The sequence below is a fragment of the Podarcis gaigeae genome (genome assembly GCF_964106915.1).
Source record: "Podarcis gaigeae genome assembly, chromosome: 12".
Taxonomy (NCBI): Eukaryota; Metazoa; Chordata; class Lepidosauria; order Squamata; family Lacertidae; genus Podarcis; species Podarcis gaigeae.
Genome location: NC_139688.1, coordinates 11,809,242 through 11,824,319, shown reverse-complemented (window position 1 = coordinate 11,824,319; position 15,078 = coordinate 11,809,242). Strand labels below are relative to the sequence as shown.

The 15,078-nt window shown below is 41.5% G+C and overlaps 1 protein-coding gene across 2 annotated transcripts in view; it reads right to left on the bottom strand.

The window, feature by feature from the left end:
- Positions 1–6,085: 6,085 nt before the first annotated feature.
- Positions 6,086–15,078, bottom strand: part of ACTR3B (actin related protein 3B) — a 28,294-nt gene continuing 19,301 nt past the window's right edge. The window contains exons 10-12 of one of the 2 annotated variants that reach the window (XM_083705064.1): positions 9,506–9,631; positions 8,070–8,153; positions 6,086–7,109 (exon numbers count right to left, since the gene is read on the bottom strand). In XM_083705064.1, coding sequence (XP_083561190.1) covers positions 7,014–7,109; positions 8,070–8,153; positions 9,506–9,631 — 306 coding nt within the window. In that variant the 3' untranslated portion in view covers positions 6,086–7,013. The remainder of the gene's footprint in view (positions 7,110–8,069; positions 8,154–9,505; positions 9,632–15,078) is intronic. The other variant, XM_083705065.1, reaches the window with a different exon arrangement.

Here is a 15,078-nt window from a genome sequence, read left to right as displayed (position 1 = left end):
AAGAGGCGATTTTGTTTGAAATTAAAATAAACATGGGGATTTGGGGGGAAGAAATGTAGAGCACCGTGTTGCGTCTCCAAAGGTGTACATAAAACAATTTCACGCAAGGACAGCCAAGCACAACAGAATTGGGCACAGCTAAGGGAAACGGGATTACTAAGATGTACTAAAGGGACAGCTACAACCTCTCTTTCTAGCCTAGGTGGCAGCTCCTTCACACACATTTGCCCTAGTTTCCCATTCCTGCAACAGGCTTCTCAGATCTAAGGCCAGTATAAAGTTTAATCAGTTAGGATTTGTTATGCATCAGTTATCAAAAACTGTACAATCTTATTGTAGGAGATTAGCAGCCAAACCGAACAAGTGCATATTCTTGCTAGTTATCATGAGAAGGGGCCAATACCACAGAGCTGTATTGCTGAGAGGCAAATACTCAAGACCATAGAAATGCCATTGGTAGAGTGGGCTCTGTATGATGTCATTTCCCCTCCTCTCCCAGAGAGGAAGAAGCATATCGTGTGTTCCTCTCTTTCCCTTCCTGTGACCAGGGTTGGATATAGACCTGCCTCCGCTTGGTCCAACTTGAAGCTGGTTATACTGTAAATGTGTTTTGCCTGCATGGTTTTTGCTGCTGCCATTGCTATGAACCAGTGCAAGATAATAAGTAAATTATATTTTTAAGCTTACTTCCCAAGCTGTTGCCAAGCAGAATATGAAAGGGAGAGCCAGCTTACAAGAGAGCTGGACTTGCTCAAAACAAGCCTAATTCCTATGCTTTAACTTTTGCTGCCAAGGATGGGATTTTGAAACTTTATTCTACCCACACATGTGGGCATCTGGAGGGATAAATTGCAATTAATATATCCTCTCCTAGCCATTAAATCCATCACACACCTATTACACACACACAAAATCTAATCTAAATCTGCCATTAAAAGTTTTCACCTGTTTTATCATATCACTGCCTGTTTGTAGCTACTGTAAAATATCTCATAGCAGACCTGTGTCTGGAGCTTAAGTTGACATTAATTCATTCATTCATTCGGTGAATGAATAGGTACCATATGTAATCTGAAATCTGGACAGGGATGTAGGATCTACCTTTATTTTTAACAGAACTCTTTAACTGCTCCACACCAGTCAACTAACAGAAACCCAGCAGCGCTACACAACCTTAAGCAGCTGTTCATAATGGAAGTTCCCTGCACCATTGAGACAGTAATGGCACTGCTGGCTCCATTATAACACCTTTTAGCAGGGAAATTCAGCGGAGGTGAGGCAGCCCCTCTCTTCTACCTGGAGCTCCCTGTCCGTGCATTGTCAGAACAGATGGTGTTGGACTGATGTGGATAGCAAGACACATACAAAAACCCTCCAAACCTCTCCTCTAAAACCTCAAACGAGAAGGCACAGCTCAGTCATGGAACATATGTGCTTGAGGCATACGATCCCAAGTTAAGAAGAGAAACCGCCTGTAAAAGGCCTTTTTTAAGAAGTGTATTGGGTTAACAAAATTAATTTCTCTGGAGAGCAGCTGCTATTCAAAGCAGACCATTGTATTCTGTCAGACAGGCCAATGGTCTGAGAAGGCAGCTTCCTCTATGTTCAGTCTGCATGATGGCAAAAGACCAGTCAAAATATTGTAATTAGTATAATGACTAGTATCAATGTTGATGCATTCTTAAGAAGCCTTTAAAAGATCAAAGCACGGAATATTTTTTAAAGACAGCTTTAGTGGGTCATACTTTTATAACCTATTATGATTTGAATCTGACTCTGCTGTGATGAGAGGCAGTTTGGCACTGTGGGCAGCCAGGGTCAACCTAATGTCCTTCTGATTAAAAGCCGCCTTTCTTGGGAAGAGGCACAGGGCACCCTTATTGCCACTGAAACGCAAACTGCTTAGCGGTGAACTGCGTGTTCAACGCGAACCGTTTGCAAATCCCACACAATTAATCCTAGCTCATCAGGGCACGGGCAGAATAATTACAGTATAGGCAGCACCAAACCCATTTAAGAACTTATTCCACAGGGCTGTAATTATAGCCTGTCCCTAATCCTTTAATTGCCACTAGCATTTGATGTGTTGCGGGTGATACCACAGGATAAATGGGGGTGGAAGGGTCTCAGCATAGTCCAAGGCACCAAGCGGAGCGGGCAGCAAAGGCAAGCAGCTGCCTGGTAAAAAGAACGTATGACAGCCAAACTAGACAAAATGTGTATTTGCATATAACATGGGTGCTGCTGGTCTCTTTTTATAAAATGCAAACCGCAGCCACTGAGGATGGCAGTCAGTAATTATCAGGGGGTTAACCCTTTCCTCCCTGATACAGTCCTGATTAAAATTGCTCCTCTGTAGCTGCCATTTGTTTTTCTGGACATATGATGAAAACAAAGAAAGGAATACAATAATTTGGAACTGTGTGTGAAAAAACTGTAGAAATAATAATATGATGAGTCTAATCAAAAGTCAAATATGTTTGTTTTGCTTTATTTTTATTTATTTTTTCTTTTTCTCTCTCTTTCCCCCTCCCTTTTTTTTTTTCCCTTACCTCCACCCCCCTTCTTCTTCCTTTTCTTTCTTTCTTTTTGTGTTTCCTTTCTTGGTCTTTCTTTTTTCGACATGCTATGAAAAAGATAAAGAGATAAAAGTGTATTACGAAAACCTTAGTAAATTAAAAGTGATGCTATGTAATTTCTTTAGTAGTATCTCTAAAATGTTTAAACTTGTTGACTGTCATGATCTGATGTAGCAACCACCGTGGTTTTTTTTCTCTCTGTTATTGTTGAATTCTAAATGAAGTTTTATTCATGCCCGCCTCCCATTGCTATCAATAGGAGTTTACATGGCAAAACCATCTTTCGCTGATCCCCGCTTATATGCTGCAGCCCATCGTGCAATAGCCCAAATCGTCTCCAACGCTCAATAGGAGTTTTTGGGTGGTGGGCATGGGAAGCTGCAGTGGGTGGGACATGCTTTGTGCTAGTGCGAAGCTGGCACTGGAAATGGATACGTTCGCCCCCTTGTAATATTGTTATTTCTGCAGGTATGGCTAGCGTGGTTCTGCTTGTAAGATGCATTGGAATGGGGCTTCCATAGCCAGAGGCACCATAACTCTCTATAAGAGAAGCTGGGGGCATACCATGGAGAAGGGCTTTTGCTTTCATACCCTATTTGTATGGGTATGAAGAGGCATTTTGACTGACCATAGCTGGAAACAGAATAGAGTGGTACCTCGGGTTAAAAACTTAATTCGTTCTGGAGGTCCGTTGTATTTTAATATTTTGTTGGAAGGCACCCAGAGTGGCTGGGAAAACCCAGCCAGATGGGCGGGGTATAAATAATAAACTATATTATTATTATTATTATTATTATTATTATTATTATTATTATTATTATTATTATTTTCTTATTATTATTATTATTATTACCTGAAACTGTTCTTTACCTGAGGTACCACTTTAGCCACCGTGCAATTTCTGTTCTCATCCTGAAGCAAAGTTCTTAACCCAAGGTACTATTTCTGGGTTAGTGGAGTCTGTAACCTGAAGCGTCTGTAACCCGAGGTACCACTGTACTGGGCTTTGTCTGGCACAACAGGGAAGCACATATATAGTCAAAAGTGGAAGACAACTGGAGCAAAAACAGTATGTGTACAGTATTTCAGTGTCTATGTTTATCCTCCCTTTTCTGCCTCAGAAGGATAATATTCCCAATGGATACTTAAAGCCCAGCACACCTTCATACATTTTGCCTTATGATTGTCCAGGTATCTTTAGGTGATTTCCCATAAATGCTGACTGAAATAGAGACTGCAGGGCAACTTCTATGCTCTCTTCAGATTCCTGCCAATTCCCCATCCGCTCACAATAGACTCCACAACCAATTTCCACAGAAATACACCTTTTATGGAGGGGGAAAGAAACTGTGATATATATATATATTACTGCAATTCGGTTACACTCTTGGGACTCAGCTATACAGCTACAAATAAAATGTTTTAAGTGTGTTTTAAGTGCAATATACAATGTGACACTAAATGGCGATGGGGAGCCTTATGGAAAATTCAATGGATTTTTTATAAAAAAAATGAAAAAGCATTTTCAGAACGGTTTTTATATGTGTGTAGATTCCACGTTGCTTTAAGTACCGGAGAGCAGAACTGCAAGTTTGCACAAAACTGAAATCTAGAAAAAAAATCAGAGTACAGTACTGATTTCTGGATTTTGAAGCTGTGCTAAATGATACTACTTTCTAGCTTAGCAATAATGCTACAGTGTTCATACAACTGAAAAACAGTGCTGGTCTTTGCGTCATACACCAAGTATCATTTTAGAATGACTCTTCCTTGCCTGTTATCTCCACATCCTGTATTTTTCATTTGGTTCTTTTTTCACAGTTGTGCTTTTTTAGGTACAGTGGTGCCCCGCAAGACGAACGCCTCGCAAGACGGAAAACCCGCTAGACGAAAGGGTTTTCCGTTTTGGAGGCGCTTCGCTAAACGAATTTCTCTATGGGGTTGCTTCGCAAGACAAAAAAATCTTGCGAGTTCCCGCGGGTTTTTTTCGCTCCCCCCCCCCTTTCCTAAGCCGCTAAGCCGCTTATCAGCTGTTCCGCTGATAAGCCGCTTAACAGCTGATCGCTAAAAGCCGCTAGACCGCTAATAGCGCTAATCCGCTAAGCTGTCAATGGGCTTGCTTCGCAAGACGAAAAAACCGCTAGACGAAGAGAATCGCGGAACGGATTCTTTTCGTCTTGCGAGGCACCACTGTATTCTGCTGGAGATTATTTTAGGCTAGCCTTTAAAATGTTTGCAGTCTTCCTCAGTTTTGTGTAACCAGCTAATTTGCTAAATTTTATATCTCCTCCCCTCAGCAGGCTCACTAATTAAGATACCTTGACCAGACTATTGCTGATTACTTCTTTCCAGTTTGGTTTCAAGCTTTTACTACCTATTGAAAATATATTTTCAATCAAATGTACATGTAGATTGTTGATTTTATGCAGTCTACCTTTCCCAAACTGTGCTACAAGAGTATCAAAGTGTTTTTTGAAGTTTTTGACTGCTTCGCTTTGCTCCCACAAAACTCCTCTTACCTTCCCTTGCCCTTCCACGAAGCCCTTAACAAAAATGCGTTAAAACAAATTCTGCTCAAAAAGAAGAATCAACATCACTGGTCACAGCCGTACCAGACTGTATTACTTCATTTCACAGCAACTCCGACATTATGTAATGCTTTTCAATTAAGCAGAAGATTATACATTCCTGCTTCCATCCCTTTCCCTAGTGGTTTTGAGTAAGCTTTTCGCTCTGGCATCTTCAGACACTCGTTTGGCAGAATTGTGTTTTTTTTCCAGATGAGAGAGAACAGCATGATCATAAAGAATGAATTATTTACAGGAAGATCAGCACTTCAAGTCACGTCAAGGCTTTGCTAATTGTATTTAATTGAAAGTTCCACAGCGAGACATATGCACAATGTTCTTCAGATTTACCCAAGACTTATTATACATTTACTAGTGAAACAACCTAATGGATAGGCTGGTGGGATGGAAAGCCAACCACCTCTAATTAACAAAAAAAATTTTAAAAATCCAGCTCAAATTTGTTGACAATAAACTATTTGGTGTTCAGGAGTTTGCATTCTTTTAGGATTGTACATTGGACACAATGGGTTAGATCCTGACCAAGTTGGTTGCACTTAGTGCCTACTGAAATCAATGCAACTTTCTACATTGATTTCCATGGGAACTAAGCGCAATGAAGTCAGGATCTCATCAAGAATATATGCATTGGAAGTGTTAACCAAGGACACCAATTCACCTGAGATTTGATGGGCAAATGTATTTACTTCAATATAGCAGCGCCAACCAACTAAATCTTCTATATTCTTCTACTGCTACTGTTGGTACATGAGAGATTATGAGTGGGACTGATCTATAAAGCTTATATCTGTGACCCCTGGGAATACTCTTTCCCAAACGTATAGGGACGTATAGGGACAAACTAGCCCATTCTTGAGCAAATGTGGAATTTCCCAGAAACGGAACCTTCAACAAGAAGCAATTTAACAACGAGAACAGTTATCTGTGTGAACATGTTCACAGCTTTTATTTGATCAGTAGCCAACTACTACTCACTAGTCCCCAAATTTAAAAAAAGAAAACACAAATTAAATAAATAGCAGTAATAAATCTCATACATTACTTTCGGAGGCTTAAAAATTCATCTCACTCACATAAAAAGCAGTACCATTTTCCAAAACACACTTACATACTCAGAGAGAGCCTCACTGGGTTGCCTTCTTGCTTCACCAAGGCATTCCACTCTATGTCTAAATCAGAACGTGGCATCACTCCCACAATCCTCATGCATCGCTAGTTCTTTGTGCTCACTCAGAAAACCCACCCGGTAATTGTCGTAAAATACAAAATTCTCCAAAATAAAACATTTGTATTTCAAGGTTACAGTACTTTTAATTTTTCTACAAACTAAGGCCCCATTTTACAATCTCGTCTGTTCAGGGAAGACCATGGAAGTCTCAACAGGACCCACTGAAATCAAAGGGGTAATTTTCAAGCATAAAATCTCCTCCTTACATACTGGACTGCAGGGCTGAGATCAATGCAGGAAACTTTTGAGCACTCTTCCCTGTTCCAGAAGTTTTACAGCAATTTTGGCTCTCCCCCCCCCCCTCCTTGGCCTCTGTTTATCCCTGCAATTCCTGTTTCCACCATCTTCCAAACAGGAGCTGCCCCGTACGTCTAGAAGCTAATGCTGAGAAGAGTCTCAAATCGTCAGCATACGTGTGACTTTTGTTCAAAAGGTTCTGGGTTGTCCATTTCATTGCAATGCATGATTCCACTGCACACGGTAGGACTGAAGTCTTCCTCCCCAAGGCAAGCGAACATCCACACTTGTGTTCTGATATTTACACAAAGTGCTTTCTTCTCCTCGCCAGCAAAAGGATCTCCATTAGACACAAGAGCAGGCACCACCACACGACGAGAATTATGACATAACTCCAAAGACAGGATTGTGGCGGCAAATACCGGGACCGTATTCCTCATAATCTTTCTTGCTGTGACATACTTCAAAGAACTCTGACTGAGAAAACAAACAGAGAAAGCGAGGTGCATATGAAGAAGCAAACAAACCAAGATTAATAACAAAGCATACGACAAAGCAAGTATGAAACAAGTGTGGTGGTAATAATAATAATAATAATAATAATAATAATAATAATAATAATAATTTATTTATACCCCGCCCATCTGGCTGGGCTCCCCCAGCCACTCTGGGCGGCTTCCAAAAAAAATATTAAAATACTGTAATACATCAAACATTAAAAGCTTCCCTAAACAGGGCTGCCTTCAGATGTCTTCTAAAAGTCTGTGCAAAATAAGTAAAATAAGTGCAAAATAAGGTCAATCAATCAAATTCCCCTCTAGGATGTTGGATTGGAAGCAGTGATAATAGCAGAGAGATTGGACTTTGGAAACAACAGTGGCCAATTGTCTCAGTTTCAGGAATACATATACACAAACACTCCAAAATGCACTGCTACCCTCAACAGCCCACATTACTTAATAATACAATACAATTCAGGAGAGGTCAAGGCATACTTTCCTACAATGCACCACAAATTATGACATAATGAGTAAATATGAATGTAAAATTTCAGATCTAGCCTGCAAAATTAAACAAAACAGAAAATAAAAAGTGGTGCCCTCCCGACGTTTTTGGAGTAAAACTCCCACAACCCTTGACTATTGGTCATGCTGGCTAGAGCTGATGGGACTTGAAGTCAAACAACATCTGGAGGAAACCATGTTGGCTACCCCTGAAACAGAAGACAGAAGAACTCCATGTGATAATGCAAAATAAAACAATACCCAGCAATGGAAAGAACACCAAACGAAAGTTAATCTTCTAATAATTCTCCTTTACCTAAGGAGAATTATGTCACCATGAATGGGATTACCGTGAATGGGATTGGAGGAGATGGCCTCCAATTATTTTCCAGTAATGTTATTCTATAACAAAGTGTTTTCATAAGAGACATACTGTTGATGCAAGCATTGATCCTCCGAACCAGACTGCATAGCGCTGCATATGGTGACTTATCACTTGAACTTCAACAGGTTTGGGCTGAAAAAGCAAACACAACCAACAGTTCAGTATATCATCAAAACACAGCATGACCTTGATTAACGGAACCTGGTCAGAGCAGCAACTGTCCCTTAACCCCAGATGGTTGCTATGAGAGAAGGGAAGGAGAATTCTGAATGTCCAGCTATGCAAAGGCAAACAGATGTACTGAGGCTGGTACAGATTACTTATCCAGCATTCACGCAGCTTGCCCTGTCTGGGTCCCACACCCTGTTGCAAGTCCCCACAGCTTCAAACATCTTCTACCTGCTATCCTGCTTAGTTGGCACATGCCAGATCCAAGCACCTCAAAACACATTCTCAGCTCCCAACCCACGCATCCCACCTTCTTGCAAAAGGAAGCTAGATCACAGCATTGTCATCCACAGTCCAGAGGGGAATGGACAAGGAAATGCAGAAGTATCCCTGCTTCTATCATTTCTATACTGAGGGCAGTGGCTCCATTTTGCAGGTCTAAATTTTCACAACAGCACCTCCAACTGCTGAAGAGACCTAGTTCAGTTATGAACCAGCAACACCTTGCAGTTGTGGCAAAAAGGAAACTCTCGAGAACAGATATTGGAGGAATGAGCTAAAATGCTGGGGGGGGGGGGGTGGGCAAAGAAGCAAAGCTATATCTGGCGCTGCTGAATGTATATGATGGTCAGAAACAAGATTCTCCATATAAAAAAATGTTTATGTTTATCCTGGTGATGGTGAATAATTGGTGGTATGAGGGAGGAAGTATAATGGAATGGCGTAGGTATATGAGGCATGTTGCTTTCTTAGAGAAATTAACAAAGTACAAACACTAAGGAGGATGACTTTACAGGTAATTGGTATGGCTTTCTGAAGCAGGCTTGAAATTCCTCAAATATAGCACTTGTTTTGGTCACCCATGGCACACTGTAGAGAGACCCGTGAGGATAAGTGGACTATTAGTTATTGGATGTGGGGACTATTTCTGTATTTCTTTGTATTATTGTATTTATCATGTTATTGTTCTGTTTTTGTTGTTCAAACAATAAAAATGTTTCCTAAAAAGAAAGAAAAGAAAATTAAAGAAAGGAAAAGAAAATTCTAGAGGCCTTCTGAATGTTGCGATTCCTTTGGACTGGGAAAATCCAGAAACAGTCAGAAGCAGTGCTCATCACATCACCTCCTCAAGTGCTCTAGAGCCAGTTAAAGCCATTTCCCCTTTGCTGCAGCATCTCAGGTCTGGGCTTTGGCTTCATGAGATGCTTTTAGTACACTAGTAAAAATGTCATCTGATTTAAAGGCCTCATTAACAGAGCTACATGTGCACTTGCTTTGCTCGTTCAGGCATTTAATAGACAGTAAAATCCGTTTACCTTTATCCGACCACCACTGAGCTCTTCGCTGGTTTTCAGTCGAGCATCTACGACCCTCTTCAAGTCTCTCTGCAGCCGGCGCCCAAAATCCCTGAACATCGTGGATCCTCCTGAAAGAACCACATTCTATAGGGCAAAGAAATGGAACAGTTTTTGCCCTTTAGGCTATATGACCCAGGAGCAGCACTGAGCACATGGCAATTCTGAGATAAAGCGCCATGTGCATGGCCACTGGAGGAAGAACAGGACACAAATATGCTAAAGCCACATTACATTTGGTCATTTGGAAAACTGGTCATGCCAGTGGCCATAAGCCACTGTGTAGCCATAAGCAGACAACCAGCTTACCAAGCTAGCAACTATAAAATGCTGCAAGTTTACAACGCGCTCAAGGCTGTTTTGGGGTTATGTAAATCTGCCCTTAGCCTTAACAACACAGAGAGACTTTGAAAATGAACACGAGGAAATGGATTGCAATCCTGAAAGACCTAAGACAGACCTGCCCTGCCTGAATAGACACAGAAACACATGTAGGGTCAACTAAAAGCAACATTAATGCAACAGCATAGGTAGCTTTTAAAGGTATATAGCAGGTCTCAGGGGGTGGGTCAAACTGGCCCATCTAGTCCAGCATCCTGTGCTCACGTTGACCAACCCACCAGCAGGACAGAAGCACAAGAGCAATCTCCCCTCCTGAAGTTTCCAGCAACTGGCATACAAAAGCATTCCACCTCCAAGTTCCCTGGAGGCAGAGCATAGCCTCCATCATGGTTTGTCATTGACAGAATTACCCTCAAGTAATTGGTCTAATCCTTTTTTAAAAGCCATCCAAGTTGGTGGCCATTACTGCCTCCTGTTGGCTTATCTCACACATGGGGTGATTTGCGCTCATGAATGGCCTCGGTCCTGTATACCTGAAGGAGCATCTCCACCCCCATCGTCCAGCCCAGACACTGAGGTCCAGCTCCAAGGCCCTTCTGGCAGTTTCCTCGCTGCGAGAAGTGAGGTTACAGGGAACCAGGCAGAGGGCCTTCTCGGTGGTGGTGCCTGCCCTATGGAACGCCGTCCCAGCAGACGTCAAGGCAATAAACAACTATTTTACTTTTAAAGGACAACTGAAGGCGGCCCTGTTTAGGGAAGTTTTTAATGTTTGATGCTGTATTGTTTTTAATATTCAGTTGGAAGCCGCCCAGAGTGGCTGGGGAAACCTAGCCAGATGGGCAGGGTATAAATAATAAATTGCTGTTGTTGTTGTTGTTGTTGTTGTTGTTGTTGTTGTTGTTGTTAAGGAAATTAACCTCTTCCTCCATGCCCAGTTCTTCCAACACTTTATTGTTTGTGTATCTTCAAATATTATATCTTTTGCATGTTTTCCTTATTCTTAAAATACATATGACTGGGGGAGAGAGAAAGGCACTTGGGTCTCCCATAGCAACAGCCTGTATCTTCTTGGACAGACCCTGACTTTTGAGTGCCATGAGTCTTAGTGGCATTTTTTTAAGTGCTCTAAAAAGTACAGAATGTATATGTATTGTGACCTAATGATGAGAGTCTGTCTGCACCCGAATCTTCATTATTCCTCACTCTCCCACTTGAGCTGACCCACTTTCATATCAGCAAAAGAAGTTGAGCTACCCTGCCATCATTTCAGCACCTTGCATGCTGCAATCTATATTCTGCAGTTTTCACTGTGCTGCACAATAACATTCAAGTAAGTATAGTCCTACCATGAACTAAGGGCAGCTTTTGAAAAAGAGCACCAGTTGTAGTCAAAAGAAATACCATATTTCATTATTAGGCAGTACAGCCAGGTGAGTCATGTTGATCAGACAATGCCACCTATCTATCACGGTCAGTTTTTAAGCTAACATCTTTGAACAGCCTTAATGGTTTGAAGGCATTTCTTTAATCAGCCTTCACAGTTCAGGACCTTTGTTTTTATCCTGCAGACAGTAGGGCTGTGTGATAAATCGCCGTATCATTGAATACCGGTACGTACTGAAATAACATCATGGTACAAATGTACAAATTTGTAAAGAAACCAGAAGCCTTTTTGCTAGGAATAACAGGAAGAGAGATAAACAGAAGGGACTATAAACTTTTTCAATATGCAGTGACAGCGGCAAGAATATTAATGGCCCAAAAATGGAAACAAGAGGAGCTACCGACCCTTGAAGAGTGGAGAATGAAACTTATGGATTACGCAGAATTGGACAAAATGACTGGGAAAATTAGATACCAAAGGGATCACAAGTTCATCGAGGACTGGGGAAAGTTTACGGATTATCTGAAAAACATATGTGATGAACAGACAACGCTAGTGGGTTTTAAAGAGGCTTTGTGATAGTTAAAGGTGTATTGTAAAAAAGAAACAGAGATGAAAGGACAATATTAATTGGCAATATTATATATAGAAAATGCGTAAAGATAGAAAATATGGATGATTGGTGGAGGAGCTGGTGGAAGTACAAAAACTGGAAATCTGAGAACATGGTTGTGTTGATCAATTTGTAAAGGAAAAATTTAATAAAAATTATTATATATAAAAAAAGAAATAACATCATGGTAAGTGTTTCAATAAGGCAATATACCAGTGACTAGTAAATCACTTAAACTACTCTTAAAATTAGTTGATAATATATTAAATATATTATATGGAAGTTTATTTAAAGTTTTTATTAAATCTACTACTTCCTTGCATTTTAAGGCCTTCCATCGCCGCAGGGAGCGTCATCAAGGTCCTCGGCTGCTGTGGGGAAGCGCAGCACACCCTCCACTGCTGCGGGGAGGTATGGCGTGACCCTCTGTTGCCGCTGGGAGACTCAGCAAGGCCCTCCGCTGCCACAGAAATGTATCACAATATTGATATTGTGATATTTAAAGGTAAAGGGACCCCTGACCATTAGGTCCAGTCGTGACCGACTCTGGGGTTACGGCACTCATCTCGCTTTACTGGCCGAGGGAGCCGGCGTTTGTCTGCAGACAGCTTCCGGGTCATGTGGCCAGCATGACTAAGCCGCTTCTGGCGAACCAGAGCAGCACACAGAAACACCATTCACCTTCCCACTGGAGTGGTACCTATTTATCTACTTGCACTTTGATGCGCTTTCGAACAGCTAGGTTGGCAGGAGCAGGGACCAAGCAACGGGAGCTCACCCCGTCGTGGGGATGCGAACCGCGACCTTCTGATCAGCAAGTCCTAGGCTCTGTGGTTTAACCCACAGTGCCACCCACATCCCCATTGTGATATTTAGCTGGCGATATATCATAATGTTGAAAACCAGGTATCACCCAGCCCTAGCAGACTGCCTTTTGTCCAGCAAGCCAATAGAGCTATTTAAGTCAAATATATTGATTTCCATCACATTTGGACTTCAGAAAAGAAAAACTTCCCAAAACAGAGGAGCTTGGTAAAAAAGGGAAGTTGGCAAAAAGAATGGGAATAAGATCAAATCTCTCCAGAATGGTGTTGGGTGAGTGAGAGTCAAAACAACAATAGAAGCTCAGCTAGAATGCATACTGCAGCTGAAGAAAGGTACCACTGAGAGCAAGAGGATGCCAGCATGGCTAACGGGCAGAGTGAAGAAAGCTAGTTGAGGAAAAAAGGCTTCTATCTTCCAAACAAAAAGGAACATAAAACTCTGGCAAAAGAAAAGGAAGCAAACAATAAGGCATTTAAATTAGAAGAGCACACCACGAAAAAAATAAGGGCCAGCACTAACAAAATGTTTTAATACATTATGAGAAGCTTGCATTCTGCTAGGGAGGTGGCTGTACTTTTGGACAAAAAGGGAATCAAAAGTGTGCAAAAGGAGGAAAAGAAGATTGCAGAGAAGCTGAATTCTTCCAATCTGTCTTCAGAGTGGAAGACGTAAAACAGATCTCTGTGCCTGAACTAACTTTCTCAGGAAGGGAATCTGAGGAACTGAGGCAAACAGTTATGACAAGAGACAAAGTTCTAGGCCTTACCGACAAATTGAAATTTGAAAAATCACTGCATCCAAATGGCATCCACTTGAGAGCTTTTAAGGAACTCAAATCTGAAAATTGCTGATCTTCTAACAAAAAAAACCAGACACCACCTCTGAGCAGGCCCATCGCACATGTCCCATCTGCTGTATTTCAAGCAGTGCAAGGTTACAGAGCATAGATACACCCATGGTGTGTTTCAAAATTGCATCAGTCACCAACTATAATAGTATTTGATCACTTAAATTTCATTTTTAGAAACAATTGATTTTCATCCATATGTTTCCTTTAATGTTCAACCTCCCTTGTTCTATTACAATCAGCTACAATTCCAAAATAAAATACTATTTAAATTGTGCAATTTTAATTTTATTTTTAAAAGATAAGAAAGTACCCAAAATGAGGGTGATTAGAACCCTGTACGATTGGGGAGAGCTGGAACACTCTGAAATGCAGAATGGAGGTGATCATCTTTGATTACTGCCTCACATGGCCAGCCATGTTGAAAAGAGCACAATTTTGTCAGCTGAGTGCAAGAGAACATTGACTGATGCTCAGAAAGCAGCATAACAGGGAAAAATATGGAGCACTCCAGGGAAGATCTAAGTAATTTAATCCCAGTTGGAAAAGATTTAAGAAAGAGAAACCAACGGAAAGACAGAAATTAATAAAAGCAGACTTCAGCTAGGCTCCCTGCTATGGAGAGTGCAGTGGGACTTCCAAATACAGTGTTTAGCATTTAAATTACTAACATACCCTAGAAATACAAAAAGGAAGGAGCCAGCAGGGAAGGAGCAGCACTCTTTGTTATTACCAGAGTGCTAACAATCAATTTCTTCTCAGAGAATCCACATGACAATAAGGCTCCCATTTTCCTTCAGTTCTTTTCTCTCAGGGTTGCCTCCCAGCTTATTTTCCTTCAATTCTTTAGACACATCTAGGGAAGTAGCCAAATAATACCCAGAAACTGGCATCATTAATGCATGAATAGCCAGACAAGCTAAGGGCTGCATCTTCAACCTACACATAATTAGCTTATACAATTCACAAACAGTGTGGTGTAGTGGTTAAGAGTGGTGGACTCGTAATCTGGTGAACCGGGTTCGCTTCCCCGCTCCTCCACATGCAGCTGCTGGGTGACCTTGGGCTAGTCACACTTCTCTGAAGTCTCTCAGCCCCACTCACCTCACAGAGTGTTTGTTGTGGGGGAAGAAGGGAAAGGAGAATGTTAGCCGCTTTGAGACTCCTTAGGGTAGTGATAAAGCGGGATATCAAATCCAAACTCTTCTTCTTCAATGGGGTTAGGTACAGGAGAGAATTCACAAACAAAAGCTAGCTAGCTTTCATTAATGCATGAATAGCCAGACAAGGTAAGGGCTGCATCTTCAACCTACACATAATTAGCTTATACAATTCACAAACAGTGTGGTGTAGTGGTTAAGAGTGGTGAACTCGTAATCTGGTGAACCGGGTTCGTTTCCCCGCTCCTCCACATGCAGCTGCTGGGTGACCTTGGGCCAGTCACACTTCTCTGAAGTCTCTCAGCCCCACTCACCTCACAGAGTGTTTGTTGTGGGGGAAGAAGGGAAAGGAGAATGCTAGCC